Source organism: Pezoporus flaviventris, unplaced genomic scaffold, assembly GCF_033815535.1.
Source record: "Pezoporus flaviventris isolate CSIRO_AGI_PZ_B2104156 unplaced genomic scaffold, CSIRO_AGI_Pfla_v1 ptg000006l, whole genome shotgun sequence".
NCBI lineage: Eukaryota > Metazoa > Chordata > Aves > Psittaciformes > Psittacidae > Pezoporus > Pezoporus flaviventris.
The window spans coordinates 9935898-9960389 of NW_026892554.1; the positions used below are offsets into that span (position 1 = coordinate 9935898).

At 39.1% G+C, this 24492-nt stretch overlaps 1 protein-coding gene across 6 annotated transcripts in view; it reads right to left on the bottom strand.

Moving 5' to 3' along the window:
• Nucleotides 1-24492, bottom strand: part of ADAMTSL3 (ADAMTS like 3) — a 180243-nt gene that overhangs the window by 2786 nt on the left and 152965 nt on the right. For 5 of the 6 annotated variants that reach the window (XM_061446830.1, XM_061446831.1, XM_061446829.1 and 2 more), the window contains exons 21-27: nucleotides 21927-23007; nucleotides 19673-19800; nucleotides 19134-19262; nucleotides 8214-8396; nucleotides 6083-6202; nucleotides 4810-5022; nucleotides 2191-2374 (exon numbers count right to left, since the gene is read on the bottom strand). In XM_061446830.1, the coding sequence (XP_061302814.1) occupies nucleotides 2191-2374; nucleotides 4810-5022; nucleotides 6083-6202; nucleotides 8214-8396; nucleotides 19134-19262; nucleotides 19673-19800; nucleotides 21927-23007 (2038 nt within the window). The remainder of the gene's footprint in view (nucleotides 1-2190; nucleotides 2375-4809; nucleotides 5023-6082; nucleotides 6203-8213; nucleotides 8397-19133; nucleotides 19263-19672; nucleotides 19801-21926; nucleotides 23008-24492) is intronic. The other variant, XR_009742174.1, reaches the window with a different exon arrangement.

Genomic DNA, 24492 nt, shown 5'->3' on the forward strand with positions numbered 1-24492 from the left:
CTAACTTATAAAGTGAATGGTACCTGATGTAGTTACGGCTAAGATGACAAGTGTCATAACTCATGCAAATTTATTACATCAAGATCTTGCTAGATAATGGCTCAAGCAGAACATGTTATTTATTTATTAGAAGTTGCAAAGACTGGTCTGTCTTAGCAGCTAGGAACAATACTGGGGAAGCAGCAAGTGGTAATACAATTTATTTGATTTATTTGACTTGATCTTTTCATAAATCTAAGCTAGGAATACGGAATGGAACTTCATGTATAGCACAAGTGTGATAATAGGAAAAATACTCTATTTTCTTTAGCAATTCTTTTATTTTCTTACAGTCAAACAGCTTATATCCATTAAAGGCAGATTAATCTTTTACAGTCTTGTCCTTTTTCTCCCCTTTCAAAGTACTTTCACAAACATTTGGTGCAGTGCACCACAGCAAGTCAGCAAGGCCCAAATTTGGCAAACACTTAAAGCACAACTTAAGCATATGCTTAAACCCTTATATTTGCTTAACTGCACTTCGATGCTGTGCTGGAGAGAAGCAATTAAACATACACAAAACGCTTTGAATAACAAGGGCTTATGCCACTGACTGTACATCTAAAGACTTTACAGTTCTATGGATATTTTCCAAACAGTTGCCCTGGGATGAGGAGATCCTGCAGGAATCAGTAAGTGGGGAAATGGAAGGGGAAGTCTGAACGTTTTGTACTTCCCTCCCAGGTCAGTAATCACAAGGACGAGGGGGAGGTTAGAGGCATTAGGAACCAGACACAGGGCTATTTTCCAGGCATCTGGGATGCTTTTCCCATACAGGAAGTGTGGAATACTTCATAAAAATAATTCATATGTTAGCATTTATATATAATTCAAGGTAGTGTTAAGTATGTGAGTATGCACACAATTCCCTTCCACTGGTGAATGCGTAAAGCCAAATTAAAACCAACATAGGTCTAAGCATTTTAATAACAGGGAATTTAGGTCCCAGGCTGTTTATGAAATAACTGATGGGTGTTGGTGGTGAATACTCTGGGTCCAGCGATAATCAGATTGTTAAATCATGTACTGCAGTCCACTGAAAAGGCATGGCCTTGCACAAGAGAGTACTCTTGTATCCTCCCAAGTCTCTGTCTTCTGCTCTGAATGGCTGGATTTTAAGAGGGAACCTGCAACTGAGTCTGTGTATTTCAAAATACTTGCTCTATTTCAGTATTTTTCCACTGGCAAAAAGTTTGCTTGTTATGGGCTGGCTGGAGTTCAGACTCCCAATTTCAGATGATCTGCATTTTTGGTTGCTAATAATGAAATATAAACAAATTTCTCTTGCGATTTATCTGTTGCTATGTTTTCTGTATTTAGAACACGGTTTAGAACATACTGGCAGGATGCTCTCCCACAATGTCAGTTAAGGTCTTAACACTTCTCTCCAAAAATTTTCCAGTGAGGGACAACTCCAAAACGTGTGCATGACTTTTCAGCCCTCATGGATTTTTATGCTGCTGACAGTGATGGCCAATTCTTTTAAGCATCAGAAAGCACTTGTTTTGAGGACTCCTGTGGGATTTCCTGCTACAAACCTAGAGCCTTGCTGAGCTGGAATGCTCAGTGCAATTCAGGAAGTCTAGAGGTAAGGTTTTGGCTTTTGGAATCAGATGTTGTGGTATACTTGCCTGTGATATAAAGATTTTTGCACCAAGATCACAAGATATCCCTGTTGGTCCAGTGAGAAAATTGGCAAGGGAAGGAAATGCATGGAACGCGACACTGCGGTGAGGGGCATTAGAGACAAATGAGGCATTCCCCAGCAAACATCTTACTCAGAGCTCTGCTGGCATGGAAGGAGAGGAGGTGAACACAGAGTATCCTGGCTGCTCTACACATGACAAGTTTTCTCTCTGTGTGTTGGCACAGATTCCACAAAGCTAGCACATCAGTGCCGCGGAGGGACCTCCAGCTTAGCTTCTGAAGTGTGGCAGCAGCAGGACTTGCTGCGGCAGCATGGAGACTTGCAGAGATCTCATTTATCCTGCTGAATCAAGTGCTTCCCTAACTTGCTAGTGATCTGTTTTCACAACCCTTATGCTTCAGCGTTCATGATGAACCAAAACGCCCATTTCAATCTCAGAGTACAAGCACAGAAACATTCAGTACACATAGAGCACATGGAAATAAGAGTAGAAAGGATTTTACCTGGCAGGGCAGTCATCTGTGTTGCATGACTCGTAAGTAATCACTGGCTTTTGCAGCTCTCTGCATAATGATTCATTTACATTCTGTTTCTCTGCGTTCATGCACTGTAGCCTTCTGGAGCGGGTTCCTGTGTTCCCACAGCTAGTAGAGCAAGTACTCCACTCAGTATATTCCCATTTATAATCTAAGAAATGCAATTGAAAATAGCATGAGAGAGGCACTATACATTGTAACTGTGTCGCATTTCAATTGATTTGGCAGCATATTCTTTAAGCTAGATAGACACCGCATCGACTGTGGAACAGCAAATATTTCAGCATTGTGACAAGGGACCATAAGCCCAAGTAGAATTTCATCCTACTCAGCTTCCCCTCAAGTTCAGCCCTTACATATGAGCACAGAGTTCTCTAGAAGGCAAATGGGATCAGCATATGTGCACACGAAGGGCAGAACCTAGCTCACAGTAGGAACTAATGAACTTCTTTTAAAACTTTCATAACATTTTTCTACAATGAGCATTAAAAAGAGGAAACTGTAAATCAGGCTCTCCGGGTTTCCTGCTGTTCTACAGTGAGTTTATTCTGAAGAAAACTCATCTTACTCCAGACACTTCACATAATTTCAGGATTTAAAGGAATCCTGTGCTAAACTATAGAAAAGTATTTAATGCATAAATAATTTGCCACTGAGGCACTGGCAAGATGAAAAAGGAATTTGTTTTAAAGAGCATTTTATATTAAAAACCGATCACCTCTAACAATTACTACCTTTCTATTTAGTCACAATTCCACACTTCCCCTTGCCCTACAGGTTTTTTTTTGACACTTGGTAAAAGATGAAGTACTGTGCAATGTTGACAGATTTTTATGTGATCACAGAAGGAGTCAGATTTTTCTGTAATAACCAAGAATAATTGATAGCTACCAGCTGTGTCCACAGGCTCACTCTTCCAGCACATAATGAATTCTTTAACTTATTGTTTTTCAATGTTTCCTTATTACTTCTGGGTTTCTTAAAATAATACAAAAGGGCCTTTTTCAAAGTGGAAATAGTTAAATTTACTGACTGAAAGTATGATGGAGAGACTGTATTGTTTGTTTAACTAGGATGATACTGCTCAGAAGTGCCCTCAATATGCCTACTGTGCAAAAAACACCAGAGGAGATTTTGCAGTCTTACAAATGCATGGGTATTTTAGTAATGAAATGTTTACATAAGCATCGTTAAAGCTCATGATTAGAAAATGATATTGCCCCCAAATTCTGACCAGCCTGACTGGAAAGGGTATTGGGCAACCAAAAGGCAGCCCAGCTAAAGACTACAGGTGGATAGTTTAACACGTGGCTGGACCTGTTCAGAAATTTTAACTTTAATGAGATACGCATTAGGACCAGGGTTTGCTGAACCTCTATTAAGATATTTTCTCATTCAGTTCATTACTGTTTTGATTTACTTTTGTTTTAAAACTAAATATTTTGATCACGGATACGTTTCAGTAAAATCACTTTGTAAACGTAACTGACTCAACATCCCCATACCTACCAGAACCATTCTCACCCACAGAAGTAAAGCACTGACAGTCACTGAGAATACACTTAGACACAGCGCAGGGAACTTTTAAGATGTGATCTTAACTGTTAGGCTCCTTTGCACAAACAGTTAGCCAAACCATATTGATATGTTAATAGCTAAAACACATACCAAAACTTTCAATTTCAAGAGATACTTGCTTTTAAACCTCATTTACGTCCCCCAGGTATTGACTGGTAAGAGGTTTGAGGTATTTTTAACTGTCATATGGAGTTTGGTGCTTTGCTGCCAGACTTTAATAGGGTCTAAGTTTCTAACTGTCTTTTTAAAAAAATAATTAAAATGTAACTCATTTCTGAAGCACTTTAAATATATAAAACTTATAAAATGTTTGCAGATACTGCCTGCTGTATTGTCCTGCCAATGCACATGTAAAATCCTTGTCAAATTCATCTATAATTCTCAGTTGCACATTTTATAACCTACTAATAGAAAGGTCGTTTTGTGCAAGTGCATTACATTGGAGAACATTACAAAACACTCTTGAAAACTTAACATTGAGCTGAAGAGCGTGCAGTGTGCCCTAGTACACTGATATGTTTAAGGGTGACTACACTAAGATGGCTGTATCATTGTCATGATGCTGTAATATGACAATTATTAAAATTATTGTCATTATAATGAAGATATTTTCAAACACAACCTCAAAGTCAGCTTTGTTTCAGTTTGGTGTGCTATCCTGGAAGCAATTTGTATGATTTATTGAAGGGGAAGCTGAGAAAACCTGCCCAATTTAAAACTGTTTAAGCAGCAAGACACTGAATCAGGCAACATTCTCTAAACTTCTTAGCTACACAGGTATGAAATGAGAACCTCCACATGATAGCTGGGTACACATTAATCCGCATATACAACTCTGAGTATGAACGTTGTCTAATGACTTAAATGGGACTATTCACATGTGATGTTAAACACTAATTTATGAATTACTTTCTATGTATAAAAGCAGGTTAGGTTTCAGGAAAGTCTTTACACAGTGAAAGAAAATATTTTAAAATTTAAGAATTTGTCATATAATTTTCAACAAACCTTCCTTCTTGACATTTACCCAGACTGACATTAGTTTTGCACTAGCTGAAGTCCAACACTGGAATTGTCCAGCAAATTGACCAGAGCTGGTGTTCACCTCTAGGATACGACCCCCAACAAGGGTTCGGTATTCCAAGGTCTTAACTTCCTCAACGGGGTTGTCTCTGAAAAGCCAGTTAACTGTATTTCTGTAGCTTGGCAGCACCGGGCAACCTAAAAATCAACAGCATTTTAGCAAGTTTTCCTAAACACATTAAAATGTTTGTGAATAAGTATTATATACGTAGAAGACCTTAACAGTCTAAATAAAAACAGGAGTATGCATAAATTCACTGAAGTCCAAGCTACAACCCAAAATCCTGACTGTCCCTTGAGGGTTATCAGCTGTGTAAGCTGTTGTATGCAGTTCTTTGTATTTCCACTTTCAGTAAATTACAGAATCATAGAACAGTTTGGGCTGGAAGGAACCTTAAGATCATCTTGTTCCAACCTGGGCACATCCCACTAGACCAGGTTGCTCAAGGTCCTGTCCAATCTGGCCTTGAACACTGCCAGGGATGGAGCATTCACAAAGTCCTTGGGCAACCTGTTCCGGTGTCTCACCACTCTCACAGTAAAGAATTTCTTCTTTACATCTAACCTACACCTCCCTTGTTTAAGTTTAAACAACACTACCCCTTGTTCTTACAAATTTAACTTCTATGTGAACAAAGTAAGTAGGGGGAGCAATTATTTAAATAGAACAAATATTTCATCCCAGACTCTACAATATGCAAAGAGGTTTGCAACAAAAGAGTTTCTCTCTCTTTTGTAAAGGAGTCAGGAACACCTTAGAGGAAATCCCTGCGTTTTCACTCCACAGGAGCATGCAGGGACGGCAACAAAGATATTCGTTTAGACAAAGAAAAAAGAAAAGAACAGTTCCAGAGCCCATCTGAACCCCCTCCCATAGTTTTCAGGTCTTTAGTCCCATGGTGAGTCACCCAGACAATGCCTAAAGGGTTGCCCTTTCAAAATATTTATTGAAAAACTGAATCAAACAATAATTGTGTGCCTACTCTGAGGCCTCCTCCTGATAACAGAAAGCTTAGCAATGGTTAGGAAATCCAGGTGGTCAACAAACCTGGACTCTTTGGAATTAAGGAAATCCAGGTGGTCAACAAACTTGCACTCTTAGGAATTACACTCATTTCTCCACGAGGCCCCTTCCCTTTTAATTAAATGAATAAGCAATATAATTTAACTTATAGATACAGAAGAAAAGACAAAGTACCTATTCTCAGTGGATCTCCAGGTAGTACACTGACATTTGTACCAATTCCAGATGCCATTATAACACGCTTTCTTCTGCTTCCCTTTGATAATAGGGTGTTATTCTCTATAAATCTTTGTTCTGTAAGACAATGCGTAAGATATATTCTTAGCAAGAATTAAACCACAGTGCTAAAAAAACCCATTTGTATCAAAATGCCCAACACGTTACTTATGAAGCAGAAGGATAACAGTGCTTTGGTATTCTTCAGGATGAACTTAATTTATCCAGTTAACTATCTAACAAATGTATTTGAGATATATAAACAGGGAAACAAACTATTTATACATGTTTATGCAAGTTTCTCAATCGATTTTATTGAATTTTATTTATTTGAAAAATAAGCCTGTAACAAGAGTAAAACCAGGATTCGTAGGATGTATGACGTATTTCCTGTTTCTCGTGACTACGTTATTTATCATTTCAATGCCAGTCATTCACATACAGAAATATTAAGAAAAATATTTCTGTCAGTGGAATCAGGCCAATTCCTCTGTTTCATTAGATGGAATTATAACAGTGTTACAACAGAAAAAAGAAAAAAATATTCTAAAATCTCATTATGCATAGAGATAGCATAATGTATGCAGAATCACATGCCTATCACTATAGCAACTTCTTTTTATCATATGCCAGACAGAATAACTGCCAAAACCTGGCAATTTGTCAGTAACACACAGTTCTTGCCATTCAGTCAATATTTCTGTTTTAATGAATGTGCATAATAGCTATGATTCTCCTTCCAGCATGGCTTAATCTTTTGTTATATTCTAACTTCTGTGGGTCAGGTTTTTGTTATATTCTGACTTCTGGGGGTCATTTTACATGGCTTCAACATTTTTCCTTGGTGTACACAAAACCTCCTATTTGTCCATGTAAACACTGGGACAAAACAGTCTCAGAACCACAGGGAGACCAGTCCCACACAGGCAACAGGCTAGTTGCCTCATCAGTCCTTAGGAACTTAGATTAGAAAAGCTGCACAGATTTTGCTCTACTCGACTGCCCCAGGTCAGGCAGTAATTGCCGTAGCAAGGTCCAAAATGCTGACATGATGTTGCTTTAGAATCAGTGCAATCTGCAGGCCCTGACAGCAGAAGTCTTCTGCTGTCCCTGTAGTTCTGCACAGCCAAAAAATATTGCTGAATTTAGCCCTCTCCTATCCACTCCAGGTTTATTTGGACTAACATCATGTGACCAGGAATAGAAACGAAGTTCAGAGTCTTGTGAGCAATCTTCCCAGTCACATCATTATAATAATATTCCTTTCTGGAACATCTGAAGTTTTCAGGTACTCCAGGAAAACTGAAACCAAGACTGGAGCTTTAGTCTACACTCATCCTCACACAGAGACTTCTATTATGTCTTTGGTACCTCTTCCTTGGCCAACAGATCCAAACATCTATAACCTGCCTGACACATGTGTGCCTAAGAAAGGAAGCTTTGTAGCAGGACTGGCCATGTGTAGCTGTGTTGTACTTTGTACAGCAAAATGGTGAGAAAGTTAATCTCTAGACGTGAATGATCCATTTATTAGAGCTATTTGCAAGGCGTGATTGTATTATACAGTATTACATTATTAATCTACTTACAATAGAGTCATTTAAATGGAGTTTTTCTTTACATTTTCTATTCTGAGAGTTAGCAGCTCATTTTCAGAATTTTTTGTTTCCTATGTCCCCATATAATAAAATAAAACACAAACCAAGCCTTTTCTTTCATTTCACTGCATTTTCCTGCAGATTTTCTCAATAACTCAAGCCCTAGATAAAAGTGCTGGCAACAATGCGACAGTGGATTTAGTTTTCTAATGTGTCTGCTGGATTAATGGTTGCTATTTGCTGCCTGGAAGCAAGAAGATGGAATAAGTTTTGAAGAAGTCACAAGTCAAACCATCTGCACCTAGATCCACTATTTAAGGAAACACAAAATAAAGAACAGAACCCAGGGAATCAGATGCAATCAAAAATTCCAGGTTCATAATAAAGTGCTAAATATCCCCCCCCCCCCCCCCGACTATTTTATTGGTTAAATTTCATAATGGAAGTGGCTCGATGTTGTTATCAGTAAGGAATTCTCATTTAGCACTTACCAGTTAAGTGGATAACAGATGAAGCTTCAGCTTTTCCAAGAGCGTTAGTTGCTCTGCAAGTGTATGTTCCTGCATCTTCATAGGACACATTCCTCAGAAACAAAGAGCCATTCAAACTCAAGAAAGAATTGATTTGTAGAATGTCTTTCTTCTTATACCACATTATATTTGGCTGGGGAACACCTTCAAAATGCAAGTAATCAAAACATTTATTTGCGAGAGATAAACCATAGATTTCATACTGCACACTGTTACCATAACACTCAAGAATTCTAAGTTCCTTTGTTGTTTCACAATTCATATAAACCAAAGTAACAACACTGAAGCAAATCAAGTACTTCTTCCACTCACAACAGAACTTGAGTCCTATTAATATTTCAGTATCCCACTGAGATTAAAGGTTAAGCACTGTAAGGCAAGCTCACAGAACAGCTTAAAACACTGCTACCAGTCCTACAAAAGCAATGTCCTTCTGTGTCCTGCTACTAAAAGATGTGAGAACATTGACTCCAATCAGGCCCAACTGACATAAAGACCTCCACAGCATCTTTTCATTCGTGCCCAAATATATGAAGGAAGTACTGAATATTCAATTTCTAATTAAAAATAAAGAAAAAGAAATGGAGGCAAAATATTTCTCTTGAAGAAAAAAGGATATACTTAACAATTAGATTGGAAAATACACATGGCCAGTTTCTCCCAAAAAAGCTCTGGAAAGCTTCTCCAATTTACAGATATCATATGTACAACTTGTAACAGTGAAGTGTGAAGGAAAAGACAGAAAGAGATATTCACACCTAACCGAGGGGCCCAGTTGTTAAGCAACCTCACGATGTTTTAGAAATCCAAAGGTCTATCAACATACACACTGTAACACTTGAACACCAAAAACCAGCATTTGCAGATAACTTGCCATTCTAAGTTTCAATCAATTAATGACTTTGGTCATTTATTTTTAACTGGGTGATTTTTCCACTGGCACAGCACCAGCTCTGTGGGAGCACTTCTAGGGTTTTATTTTCCTCAAACATTTGTCTTTAAGAAGGTATTTTGTGAGTTGGCAAATCAGATGCTCCATTGCTTGTGCTCTGGGTGAGCTGCTGCTGCAGAAGTGCTCTTTCAAAGCTCCGAAATCCTAGATAAACCACGAGGTAAGCCTGGCCTATGTGGCATAGTGACTAGCCGCAATGGTGCATGAAGGCACATGGCACAAGACAAGCCAGAGTAGTTAAACTGCTGTTTACCTGAACTCTTTCTTCTCTAAATACATTGGTCAGCACTCACTGAAGACTACCAAACCAGGTTCTGCTATAGAAGCTGACCTGACTGTGGGACATTTGGAAGTTTCAGCCATGTTGAATGCTAATTCAGCCTCCTCTCTTCACAGATCATTGTGCAGTATTACTTTACAGATGATGTCTTCATGATGTGGAATAGCCTTTAGGAACAACTTTAACATTTCAATCACTGGCTTAGCACTTCCAATGCACACCTCAGGATTTTCCTTTACTGTAATAGGAACCAGACATATTTTTTGGAACCTGCTATCCACTGAAGGAGAAAGCTCCCCCCATCATTTTGTCTAGAAAAACAGCAGAGAAACACTCTTCTGCATAATCACAGATTTTATCCTAGACTATTTAGCACCTGTTCAGTGCTTTTAAACTCATGAGATTTTGTTTTACTGAATAAAACTGCATAAACAAAGCACAAAACTGCAGGGTGCACAAGGGTCCAAAAAACCAGGCTGGTTTTCAAGTTTCCAGAAGAAGCTTTATGCCACTTCAAAAAATCCTTTTGGAATTAGGATGAGATCTTTTTTTAAGGGTCTTTTTTCCATTTTACCCCTGCTTTCTGGCTAAAGTGTACCATTCTCAGACATATTTTTCCTTTACAGTGTACTTTCCATGGCCATTCAGGCACATATACTTACTATACAGATGGGCTGAAGAGGTGTTGTGAGGATCCTGAGCTGTTTTAATCTAAGGCCTAGAGGTTTGCAGCCAGAATACCCGCACTGGCACCAAAATCCAGCAGATCAATGAGAGCCAAAAAAAAGACAGAAGCAGCACGGCTGAGATGGGACTGAAGTCAACAGATTTAAAGTCAAATTCCACAAAACATAAAAACATTTGGAAAGGCTCAAATTTAAGCTTTTAACCTGAGCCTCTATCAAACTTCAGCCCAATGTCACCCGATGATACCTCCTCCATCCGCTCTCACCACAGCATTCAGAAATGCCCCTCATTCCTGGAATTTAACTTAAAATATTTCCTTCTTCCAAACTTGGTTTGTATCCTAGAGTTTATCCCAGAAAAATTACCATGTCTCTACTCTCTGTCCATGTCTCATTCAGAGGCATGTAGAGCCTTTTAAAACCTGGACTGGAGTTCAGTTTGCAGAAGAAATCTGCAGAATAACTTTGCCTCTCATTTTAAGTTCAGAATCAGGTATCTGTCGCACACCTTAAACATAGTTAAGTTGAACCAAAGGATTCCTCTTTCTTTCTCCAAAGAGCAGTATACATTTCTCTCTGGGGGAAACAAGCAAGGAATACCACACGCACGCAGGTAAATCAGACCAATTCTCATGTGAATAATGTGAATACACAAACGTAAATTCTAGGTTTAAGGAGCAGAAGCATGGACAGATCCCTGCACGGGAGTCCAGCAACCAGCCCAACTAAAAGGCACAATGAAATCATCCAAGCAACCTTAGATGAAGTGTGTGGTGGGGGAAAGCCATGAAAAAACATCAGTTAAATACATGGAGAAAACAAGACTATTACGTATTATATGTGGTGACAGCATGCTGTCACTTTAGACCAGAGTTAATGTTATCAAGAGACCTTCAGGGTGAACCCATGAATATGAGCTGATTGAGCTGAAAATAGTAATGGGGTAATCACAACACTCCTGCAATGTATGTTACCAAAACCACTGCAAAGTAAGACTTTTATCTAAAAGTCAATAATTTCTATGTGAACTGCGTGCCCCTGTGCCAGCCTCTTCACAATCATTTTGAGGACCCTTCAAGCATTTGCATTTCATGGTTCTGTTTCTTTCCCCAACCTTTGTATTATGTGAAAACTGATCCACTGTCTGAGAGCGAGCCTGGGAAATACCAGGACATCTGCTTAAGAACAACTGGTATTTGGAATTGAGCTCTTTCTGTGGGCTCCTGGTTAGGTTTCCATTAAGAGTGTTAAGGCAAATCCTCAGCTTCAATGCTGAGCTAAAGGAAAAAGGAAGATATCTTTCAGAGAGGAGTTCAGGGACCTGTTACAGGCTGGAGTACAGCGTGAAGGGAGGAGAGGGGGCAGCACAGTGCACATGCGGCAGTCAGGATACAGCTCTGTGTTAGAAATCAGGGGACTCTACCTCTGTCTTTGAGGGGAACTCAAACCTGGGGAGCACAAATGTAATATGAACCTTTCGGAGCTATGCATCCGGAGAGATGCAGTAGAGAATACAGGCAGAAAAAAGGTTTATTGTGTGGTGCTATCTGCTGATAGATACCCTATAACTGGTTTAAATAAATAAAGCAGGAGAAAAAGACATCCTTTATAGTCCAGCTCCTTTGCATCATTTGGCAAAGCAGTGTGTACATTTCAAGCTCTTCTGGACAGCTTGAGTTTATCTCTATGTTCATATTGCCAGTTAAAAAACCTTTTTTTTTGCCATAACTCCCATAAGACACTGAGTTCCTGTGTATACTGTAGTTTCTGGAATTCCTATCAGGGTAAACTTACTGTTGGAGGATACAAACGAGCCCTATTTTTAGGTGTGTATTTACCTTTTTTAGTAGTGTCTGTGCTTGAAGGTACTTTGCATAAACTTCCTTCTCATACCATAGCACGTAACACAACCCCAAAATGCTGCCACCATTTATTCATTTCAAGTGTAAAAGGTCTTGTTATGCAGATTTTAGATGCTTTTCCTTTAAAGATTAGACTCCATAGCAAACTACTTCTGAGATAAGATTTTTCCTCCCTGCTGGTATGCAGCACTGTACACAGAGTGAAGTCTCATCCATCAGCTCTTGTGAGAACGCAGGCAAAGCACACAGTTCCTACATTCCTCCTGTGACAAAAGTCTTACTGTAGCACTGCAAAAAGCACTAACTTTCCTACACAGGAGCTGCAGGACAGAGTTCAAGATATCATCAAAATGCAAAAAAAAAAAAAAAAAGCTCTTTTTTTTTTCTAGGCAAATATTAAGGCCTAAAACCTGCACTTTACCCTTTAGTACTCATGTAAATAAAACTTTAAAACTTTCAAGTACTGTTTTCTTAACCAAGTAGAAACTAAACTAATAAGCCAAACACGAAGTGTTAGTGCTTTGTTTTCCCCTCAAAAGAGCTAAAATTATACTTAAGGTTTGGGACATACTTGTAGGACTTCATGGAGGAATTAATCCTGCACACAAGGCTCAATTCTTGACTCCCCTTTACATAAGGGTTGATTTACACAGAGATTTCACACTGTCTTCAAGAGCCTTTTTCATTACAGAATTGTAGTGAGAAGAGTTTCAAGCTGGAGTTCCTGGTTTGATCCCCAGCCAGTACATAAAGGGGAAGAGGTAAGAGATGGACTGTAGCCACCTTTGTTTCCTTCATATCCCACCTCCAGGCAAATGCAGCTGGGGATGAGCCCAAAGATATCGACTCACCCAAACTGCCAAAGGTTCAAAATCCCTGAGTGCAATTCAGATCCCAGTGATTCAAGTGGGACATCCATCACTGACATCCGCCGGTAGCAGAATCAAACAATCATATCCTATGGCTCCAAGTCAGGAAAGCACTTAAGCACAGGACTAAACCCATCCTTATTAGGGAAAGCAATTAAATACATGCTTAAAACTAAGGATAGCTGTAATTGTCCTTCATGAACAAAGACTCATTCCTGAACTCAGGCCTTCTTAACCTTAGGAAAACCTTAAAAAAATCAGAATCTTACTCTTGCAATGGACCTAAATCCTCTGATGTTAAAAATTTCTACTATAGACCTAAGCAGCTATAAACTTTAAAATTAGTTTAATCTATTTTTCTGACCTCAAACACAGGTTATTTTCCACTAGCACTGGAACAGCTCTAAAATACTCAGTGTTCCATGAAAAAAGTCATTTTCCACCATGAGTGGCGCTGGGACAGCAAATGTTATGGAAAAAACCTCCAGCTCCGGATGGGACTGTGAAACACGTGTTTAAGAAAAAAAAAAAGAGGAAAAAAAGGAATCCACACTATAGGTTGCCCTTAAAATATTCAGTGTTCTAAAACAAATTTCCTCCATCCTTGAAAGCCCTGTGAAATATTACACACCATAAAAATCTTGGCCTACTAACTACTTGCTCTAAAACATTGGATATGTCTTCAGAAATTTTTCCCCCAGCTAAGTAGAGTCTCATAAAGTATTCTCTATTTCCCACCTGAGAGCAAGGAGAGCTGTGCTGGCACAAACCACATTTTGTTGCACTTCACTAAAGGTTTACCTAAACGTCAGAGGCTAAATTTGCATGTCACCTTTCAGAGGAAACAATTCTGGATCAGTAATACACACAATGGGTGTCATCTGATTATTATTTATTCTGCACACACTAACACCTGCACTGGACTTAGCAGAAGACACAATGCAATTTCTTTGATTGATATATCTTCGTATTTTCTCCAGCAGAAGTCACAAGCTGCCTTTATATTCATCTGAACTATGCTTGGGTAATCGGCTTCTAGTGAACCCTGAAAAGCCTAAACCATACTGCTACTGAAATTACCTGAATGAATCTTGCCAACTTCATGGGGAATAACAGCCTGGGACAGAGAACCAGCGTGAGATATTTTGGCACCTCATTTGATCTCCAACCTGCCCTCTGGCACTGCCTCATTCTCCCACAGTCTTTCAAAGCTATTGCCTCTACATCTTCTTCCCAGCCACGCAACAGCCTCTCTTCCTAGGTGGTAGCAACATCTGGCAGGATTTAGATATACTTACTGACATCTGGTGGTCTCCTTAGAGGGGCTCCTGAAGCAAGACCCCATCCCATCCCACTCTTTCTACAACTCTGTCAGGTCCTGTTTAGTTCTCTGGCTGTCAGCTCAAACAGAACTTGATCTTTTTTCCATCTGCAGAAGGTTAAGGCTAATATTTTTCAAAATCAGGCATTTAAAATAAGGCATCTATGCTTAGGCAGCTAAAGAGTATGAACTCAGATCCTCTTAAACGCAGAAATGACTGCTAAAGCCAATTCTGTAGTCGACCCCCAACAGAGACTTGGTTGGTGTGCATTAGGGCAATTCCACAATTCAGCACTGTTATCAGAGACTGTTTTGCCTAACTGGTAGTAATGATACTTTCCCTTCACTGAATAGCCATGCTGCATCACCAAGGACCCAGACATTTCTGGTCATGAAGTAGCTACATACCCAAGGACTTGGAAAACAGAATTTTATCAGAATTAAAGAACTACACAGGTAATGGCCTCAAGCTGCACCAGGAGAGGTTTAGACTGGATATTAGGAACAATTTCTTCACTAAGAGGGTGGCCCAGGGAAATGGTGGAATCACCATCCCTGGAACTGTTCAAAAAAACATGTAGCCCTCAGTGCCATGGTTTAGTGGTGGACTTGGCAGTCCTAGAGTCATGGTTGGACTTGATGGTCTTAAAAGTCTTTTCCAACCTAGTTGACTTATGATTCTATGTTTTTATCCTCACAAACTCTGTAGGCTAGATCTACATTAGCAAGTAGTGGAGGGCAACAGGCGTGTACTTCAAAATAAACATAGTATGTACCGAGATCCCAAACCCACACCCAATGTGTGTTTGGATGAGTGTTGCTTTGGGCTGCTTGGTGAATCTTGCCTGGACTCTTGGACTTACTGGCCATTAGTATGTGGAAAGTAAAAGGTAGAGGCCCCAGGCACACCTTTTAAGTGTAGTCATATCAAAGAAATTCAGTTTTCAGGCTCCCAGATTGTTACAAGACACAAAGCAAAGCACAATTAAGCTTTCGAGGTACATCTTTCACTCCTTCCAACTTGTACTTGTTCCAAACAAAAACTAATATAGATGCACATACAGTAAAAAGAAGAATAAAAAGCAACAGATTTTCCTTGTATTGCACTAATTATAAATAGCATCATTCCTTTCTTCCAAAATAAGTCTGTACTTATTCCTTTAAGCCTTTGAAATCCGTAATTAATATCTTTTAGAAAAACACGCAAAAGTCCTAAAAGAAACCAAGAGCCAGAATCCTGTGTATTAAACTGCTATTTTTCTTCACCGAGATGTCTTCAGAGGGGTTAAGCATAGAAGACAAAGAACAGCATCAAAGATATATTTGGAATAGCGTGGGTAAATGAAGGAACAGATGGAAAATCAAAAATCGTGATATTTTTCTGGACCTGTTTCAAGTTCCAATACTGACAGCAAGTAGCTGGTCCATCTTTGTGAGACGTATGTGCAGAAAGATGGACCCTGATTCAACAGGTTTTGTGAATTCCTAACAATTTTTTATCAACACGTTTTTCTTACAGAGCCAAAATATACTCATAGGAATGCAGAAGTTGGATGAAGAATGGAGTTTCTACTTTTAAAAGCCTCTGTGCCAAGATATTTCAGAGATGCAATACAATGTACACAATGCAACCAACCTCAGTTCAGTGTATGTCCCTTCTGCTCTCTCACCAGCGGGTGGCAGACAACGCACATTTTATACATATTTTCATCTCTCCCTATTTTACTTCAGCTCGGAACTTTCAAGGTTTCACAATAAATGGAGTCTGACAGTTTTAGTTTATTTTAGTAATAATCACAAGACGATCTTTTCTGCAAATACAATAAATGTTATCCAAGAGCAATTTGGAGCAATCAGTATTGATATTTATACCATGTGTGTTGATTGAAAAGCTCTTGGCTGTAAGAACGGAATATGAATCTATCCAGAATGTTATGAATATCTTGTAGCACATGCTCGTGTGGGAGCTATAAAAGTGAGTTTATTATAATTAGTGGAAAAATAGTTTTGTTATAAATGAAAAAGAGAAATCAAGGCTATTAGCTTCAGCAGTTTAGCTAACTTTTCTTAATCTTTCCTTTGATGTTCTTCTGCTTATTAGGATACGCTCCTCTTTAGCATTTCAAAGTTTTTTTCCATCTGAATGTGACTTTTGGAGTGTGCAAGACAGACTTTCAAAGGGGTAAAAAGAACCAAATCAGTAACAATGAAAAAAGTAAAAACCCTGCTGTCAGCTGGCTAACCCTGCACCTAATATTAAACCTTACGTCTTTGCCGTTAGAACCATCAAACAAGAGTTGTCCTGTGTAATGTGCCCTAATGAACCCGGGGCCCCTTAAGTGGAATATATGTAGTTCTCTTCAGGCCTTGAATAATTAAAGGCTGTATTGTACAGCTATTTGCCAGGCAGCAAAGGAAGCTGGGAAGTATATCTTTCCTTACATCACCTCTGTTCTACCTTTCCCAGCTGCCTTTGTCAGACTGGTGGGCAGGCTACTTCTACTTCCAGCTGAAGTTCTGCTCTATGGCATGATATCTCTCCTAAAGGAACCATCAATTTACCATTTTGCATAGGTGCAGAATTTTCATGTGTTTCAGAAAGAAAATTCCTGAATACTTACACTGCTAGACACAAAATGTACAACTAAATACATAGAGAAAACTATCATTTGAACAACTACAAAAAAGTATTACAGGTTTTTCAGTCTACAGAAAACCCCCTCAGAAATCAATGCAGTCAAGAAATTTAAAAGTAATTTGAGAATTCTCCGAGTGGCATGGCACTAATATTCTTTCACACACATAGAGACACCTTCTCCATTAGATGGTTCTTATGGAGATCTGTTTTATGAGCTAGCAAGAGTCCAACAGATCAGATACATCTGCTTGATGCCACTGAGAAATCTGCACGAGTAATGTCTGTGTAGAAGGATCCTGCATAACTATGTAGCAGAATGTGAACACAAGAAGTCTTATATAGCTACACCTCACTCAGGACCTGCAGAGAAGTTGTCATCCACAGAGAAAACACATCCTTCTTTCTGAGCATTCAGGAAGAATGGCATTGAGGAAAAGGTGATCCAGATCTAGCCAAGGTCTCCCTGACACTAAAAGAATGGCTCTCTTATAATTACTTTTACAGTTCATTCTGAGAGAACCCCAGATGATTGACAGTCACAATCCATCACTGTCCAATAGCATTTTTACTCTAGATATTAATTGTAATGATTTACAGTGGTATTACTCCAAGAAGGCAAAAGGTTATTACTGTAAATCAACATGGCTGCTGAGGAGAAAAGGACCCATGCAGATTCATGTTGCCTGCTTGAAGGAACAGAACTTTTAGAATGCATAGAAATATTAGCGTCTTCTGATTCAAACTCTTTCTTGTCTGATAATTCACATAATGTTCTATCAGCTTCCACAAAGTTCTCATCCTCTTACACCACAAATGGACTTATGTTGGGGTCCCACCTATCAGACAGATATGTATTAGCATAAAACGCTGTTAAGTTCAATCTTCTGAAGTCAGTGGCTTATTACTTTTCATTAAGGAAATGAGAACAGAAAAACTGCTTACATCATTGCATCAGTTTTTTTGCTTCTAGGCTTAGTGACATTTTAAGACATGCAAGCTCTATTTTATTCACAAACAGTAATACTTACTTCCTTGGCAATGACAGGAAATAAAGCAATTAGATAAATCACTTTTTAAGTCAACACTGGTGTCTTAGCATAGCTAAAGTTTGGCTCACGAATATACACAATTCTAAAACATTTGGAAATCTACAGTCCCATGTGAAAATATTAATTTATATTTAAATTGGTAACTGCTTACCCATCCTAACAATATTAATATTAACAGTGTGACACTAACTCTCTGCTGAATTTGAGATGTAGGTCAGTTGCGCATAGAGTTGCCAAACTATAGTTGGAAAATATTACTTCATCAAAGAATGAGCCTTGGTACAGCAGTGAGCAGCAGAGCCACATGTCCTAATATATATCAGCCTGGCGCCACTATTGTATGCAGAACTATTTGCATACATATATTTCTATCACTGCTCGTGTTCAGTATCAACATGCCTTTGGATATGCACTCCCCCAGCAATACGAATGTGAATGGACTGGCTTCTCTGAAGTCTCTCTTTGCACTTCAAGGCAATTTTCATATACCTTCTTCAACAAGGTACAAAAGGCTGACCTTGGCTTATTAAATATTTGACAGAATATTACCACTGTGAGTTAAATCTTACAATTTAAATGTAACAGATAGCAATGATGGGATTAAAAATATGTACCTTTCCAACAAAGGAGTAGAAAATAAAATGAAGCTGTGATCTGCGTAATGCATGGGGCTTCTGATTAACATTAATGCCCCTCCACAGATGTTGAGCTAGAAAATATCTGTATGTTCATGGCTCGGCATTTGTCTTTGTTTCCTTACTGCAGCTGCAGACCGATGGCTCTAAAAGGTAAGTTTACTTCACCATCAGGTTTAAAGTTCTATTACGCTACAGCTGGAGATTTCATTTTTGGTTTTAACAACAGTCTAGACATATGTGCACCTCAAATAGGGATAAGGAAAGTTCTCTGATGAGCAAGTCAGCTGGCCATGCCTGCTACTGCTGCAAGATAGTCATTCACTCTGGTGGGCTTTAAGCTCTTTAGTGGAGCCTCAGACAACTCCATGGAAAGAAAAGTATTTTTAAAGGCAAGTCTGTTTGAACATATACATATGTGTATAAATTAAAGTGACAGAAAAGAAATAGTGCTGGTGTGGGTGACATGCCTAATAAAAGCATGACTAATGATCAATGATTTTCTGCCTTCACTGGTAATTTCTTTCAAGATGTAAGGTAAACTTCTGATTTCAGCGTTACAAGGAAATACAGTGCAGTTCTTTCTTACCTTTCATGGGACATTCAACTGTAATATTTGCTCCAGTTCTTGCCGCAATTGTACCTCCAACCACTGCCGAGAGACTGCTGGCTTCCAGATTTGTGACATTTAACACAGAGGACAAGATGACAGGCATCTCTTTGAAATTAAAGGAATAACCAGTTTTAAAAGCTTTATTTGACTTTTAAATGTAAATTCATTGTGTCTGGAACAGAATACAGCTTGCAAAACAACGGCCAGAAAATACAGGTGGGATTGATACAAGCGGACTGAGTTCACACCTGCTGTGTTTTAGGGCAACAGTACCATCTTACTGCTACCTATTAAATCAGGCAGAGTTTCAGGGATTTCCAACCAAAGAAGCTATTTCACATTGGAGTGGGGATGGGTGCTTAAATACACATATATATGTAAAAAACAAACAAAACCAAAAAACAACCTCCCCCCCAAAAAAAAACAAAACCCATCCAAAAACCACCCAACCACAAAACCAAACAAAATACCAAAACCCAAAACCATGTTCAACTCTGTGGCTGCTACAGTCTTACCTGCACGCGATATCAGTGATGTTTCCATATCAAACCCAAAGTCATTAACCACCAGGCATCCATATGTACCAAGTTCCTTTTGAGTAGGACTCTGAATCTGCACTTTTCCAACAGTGTCCAGGATCACCCTGCACAATATTCAAGGAAAGAGCAGAGTTACCACCCTGGGGCAAACCCAGCTGAATCTTCTTGCAGGAGTTACAGATACAGCAGCAAAACTGCTTTTTAGGGTTTGCAATTCTAGACCAATGCATGCAGTAACAGTTCTGCCTCCTCTCTGGCGACAAAGGGAAGCACTAAGAGATACATGCATGGAAGATTCTTCAGATGTCCTCCTTCTACAAAGTTGTGTCCTAGTTGCAGCCCTTGGGGGGACAGTGAGTTTGCTACTGCAAACCAGAACCCCTCAGGAGAAGCAGCATGAATAAATCAGACTACCACAGTTAAAAGTATTAGGCTTGGCAAGAAATCTATCTCTCCAGAGCAAGCTTTGTTTTCAGCAGGACTGGGAAGTTACAGATGTATGGTCTAATTTGACTTCCAAATTACTGTAGGCTTTGCGGTCTTTTGGGGTGGCTTTTGGTGTTTTTTTTTAAATTTTTTGGGGTGGGGAGAGGAGAAGGGGAAAGAGGTGTTTGTTTTGGTTGGTTCATTTTGTTTTTAATATTGTCATTATTAAAGCTAAAGTCTTCCACCAAAACCTCACAGGTATCTCGAATATCTTGCCTGCTATCTGAGGGACAATATAGGAAAGCAAGCATCCCAGCCTGGGGAAGAGGCTGAAAACAGCTGCCTGGGCTTTTCCCCCTTGTAACCTGAGTTATGCCAAACACTCATTACGTTCAAAAAACCTGTAGCTCTGTCATTCCGAGTACACTTACAAAAGAGATACACAAAAACATATTAAAACTACTTGTGTCTCAACAAAACAAGTCATCTCCTGCATGGCTCAAGTGTGGCCACCTACAGGTAAACAGCCCATTTGCCTCTTCACATTCCTTTTCAGATGTAATGCTATTAACATCACTGGCCTTTGAGTTCACACGCACATGGGCTTGAGTATAACAAACCTGGCTGTGAAAAAATAGGAAAGAAACCCACTTTGCCAGTGTATCCCTTAGGAGCAAGAATATCTGTCTAAGGCAACTTATGGAAGTCGACATTAGGAATCACACAGACACACGTGACTAAACAAAACACCATCATGTCCAAAAAATGAGAGTATCACTTGCAACAAATTAATGGCAAATTATGCGTATTTTGCAAAATAAACATAACCAGTGGGAGCTATATGGTTCCAAAAACATTTGTGCTTTTTTACATGGCTTAGTTTTGATGTCTTTGCTTTAACTGATAGCCCTGCAGAAGTGTATTTTTCTTGGCAGCGCAGTTAATCAGTTAAGTATGTTGAGAAATAGCCAAAAACACCTTTATCATTTCAGAATCATTTTTTTTTCATTACTCAAGAGCTAGCTCTAATTCCAAGAGCTCACACATGAAGTTAACGCTAATATCATCAGGTGAGCTTTTAATTTATCAGCAATGAAGTAAAAGTATTTGCTCAGTCTTGAGCAAATATCTGAGTATAACACACTTGCTGTACTTGTCCTTCAGGTATAGTTCTCCAACATGATGGTAGTACAGGTGCTTTATTATTTTGTATTCCACTCTCCTCAATAGAAATACTTGTAAATTCTACAGTACTGGGAAAAAGAAAACCAAGCATAAAATCTCATTCTTTCTTTTTAAATTGAAGGTACGCAGGTACATTTACCTAAAGATTTACTGTGCTGAAAGATGGTGAGGGTACCAGTGATGTATTCCCTCCTTCAGGAGAAAGAATGAGTAAGAACTAAGACTTTTCATCTATTAAAAGACGGCACAAGTTTTTAATGTGTTCCCACTATATCTCTTATCTAAATGAATCCAGTAGGCTTCTGGAGTATAAATCTGTTCCTTTTCTGATGCAGCTGAAATAATTAAGACAGATCACAAAATACAGGTAAAACATCCAAACCTAGCAAAAAAAGGCAACCCTTTCACGTAATAGTGTAGAAATGGATGTTAGTGAAGCCAAACAACATGACAGACACTTGAAAGAAAAAAAGTAAATTACTTAAATAGGAGGAAGGCACAGGGTTCATGCTTATCTCATTTTCACAACAGTATGCTTTTTGATATTGCACAGCAGGGTGGATTTTTACAGTTGATAGCAACATAATAAGTCATTCAAAAATAAAAGATATTTACTTACTTCTCAGAGGCTTTTAATGTCTCGCCATCTTTTGTCCAAGTATATTTCACTTCACTAATACCAGCTGTTTCACACAGTAGATTGACAGTGTGAGTATTCTTGGTCAGATAAACTGTATTTCCAATTCGTACAGTTACTGTTTTGTTGAGGGAAACTCGGGGAATTTCCTTTTGCCTCATAATAACTGGGACCTTCTGGTCAAACATTAACTTATCAACAGCTTTTGTGCTGAAACGTTCAGATTCATTTGGTGATTTGCCTTTGAGTTTTGAGGCATGTTTCTCATCCTGGGCCACCTTCCATTTTTCAGTAGTTGGTTGTGGAGGCTTAGATAATTCAGCAACTAATTGGTAAATGACCTGGGATGCCAAGTCATCATTGACTTCTCCAGTTTCAATGAGCTGACTCATGTTCCTTATCAGTTCTTCAAACTGTGCAGTGTCCATGCTGTAGGCTCCTTGGAGAACTGCTGCCTCCAGTCGTTTATTCTTGAATTCACGAGAGCTGAAGTCTTCTGCTGAATTACTCCCAAAGGTTCCAAGGTTTCGCAGAAATGGCTGATCATTTATTTGCCTGTCACCCAGATAAAGCTCATTCTTCTTACTCCACATTTGCCACATTTTGCTCATTTTATGCCATTTAGCCCCAAAGCTGTTGGCCTCATTGTGATCAGTGTTACTGGCTACACTGGTATGTTTTCTCAGATTTGGTGGTTCTATCAATCTGTTGTCAGTACCAATGAGTTTGAGTACAAATGTTTCATGCACAGGGCCTGCAATACACCGGTACACCCCAATATCAGCAGCTTCAAGACTATGTATTTTCAGCGAGCCTGACTTAGTGATGCCAAGCCTTTTAGAGTTTTGTAAGTGTTGTCCGTCTTTCTCCCACCGGATAAGTGATTTCTGGAACCTCCGTACAGGGCATTTAATTACAACAGATGTTTTCGGAAGTAAGTAGGCTCGGCTTCCTATGGTAAAATTAATGCGCTTCTCTTGTCTTGTTTGAATGTAGACTCGGTGAATACTGACAATCTGAGGTCCGTGAGCGGAATACTTCTCTGGAAGCTTTGGTTTAATCTCTGAAAGAAAACACAGTGTTGAAAAGCATCTAATCATTGGCACTCATGCTTACAAATCTGCTTTTCACAGAATGCTTGACAGAGCTTCTCCTGGCTTTGCTCAAGTCAGATTGCAACATGCTGAGCTTTTATCTCAGTCACAAAAATGCAAAAATATGAACAACATGAAACCGTAACATTCCCCTGCTCCGGCCAAGAATTCTATTGCTTCTTCCCCATATCTCCAAACAATAAAAAGATATAGGCAATACGTACCTATATAAAGGACATAGATGATGCACACATATATAAATGGATATATACATGTCTTATATTAATTTATATCATATATATAATCATATATAATCTTATATGATTATGTTTCCTATATATTTTGTATTGTTGCCTCAGAAAGGCTAGGCATGTTGGGAATGGAAAAATTTAATGGAAAAAAATTGAATACTATCACTTTTCCCACATTTGACACTGCTGTGTGCAGAATGACCTAAATAAAAGAAAACCTATCCAAAAAAGTAAGGCTCCCCTTGACTGTTATTTAAATTATTGGCTGGCCATGCTGGTTGTCTGGTTGAGTCAAGCCAAATTGATAGCGACACAGGAGGTGAAAGAAACAGTCAGTGAAGACACAGTACATGCAACAAGCAAAGCCACCCTGTAATCACTGGCTGAGCATAATTTCTTTGGGTTGAAAGATGAGTTGCTTACAATGTTGTGCCAAGAAAGTAGGGAGGGAAGGACAGAAAGAGAGAAATAAGTCAAAATTTTGAGAGATTGAATATAGTAATCAGATGAATTGGCAAAAGCAGACAATAACAGCATTAAGCTTCACGCAGACTGAGGATGGAGACAGTGAGTATTATGAAGCTTCTCCTGCATTGTACAGCAGGAACTTGGATACTGAAGGGTTTCTAGGGTGCAGCCTGAATGAACCCCACCACAGGCAGGCTTTCCTAGCAGTGGCTGGATGGACACACTGGAGACAACACGAGAATGACTGCAATGCTTTGGATACCACTGTGTTGACTCACTGCTGGAAGCTACCGTGTCCCACTTTGATCAGTAGAATTCATCTCACACTAGGTGAGAAAACACTAGGTAGGTGAGCAACAAAGCACTGTAGGAGGCTCAGATCAAGGGCAAGCACCCCCCCAAGTTCATTCTATGGAAGATGAAATTGGCCATCTGGGAAGAGTTGGGAAACACTCCACACCGGTGCTAGAAAACAGTCCAATTGTGTTTGGTAACCCAGCCTCCTGGCATGTGACAAATCAAAAACTTGGAGCCTGCAGAATGAGTTGAGTTGATGAGCCAAAAAACGGACACACAAACCGAAATGATTCTCAGTGCGCCTGAATCTGAAATCAGTACCACTATCCACTTGGTAGGTATGTAAATAAAATGACAACTTCAGTGATGACACACAAATGCTAGTTGAAAAACTGCATGCTTCTTCCATACATGTGCTTCAAATACGCTGTGAAGAAA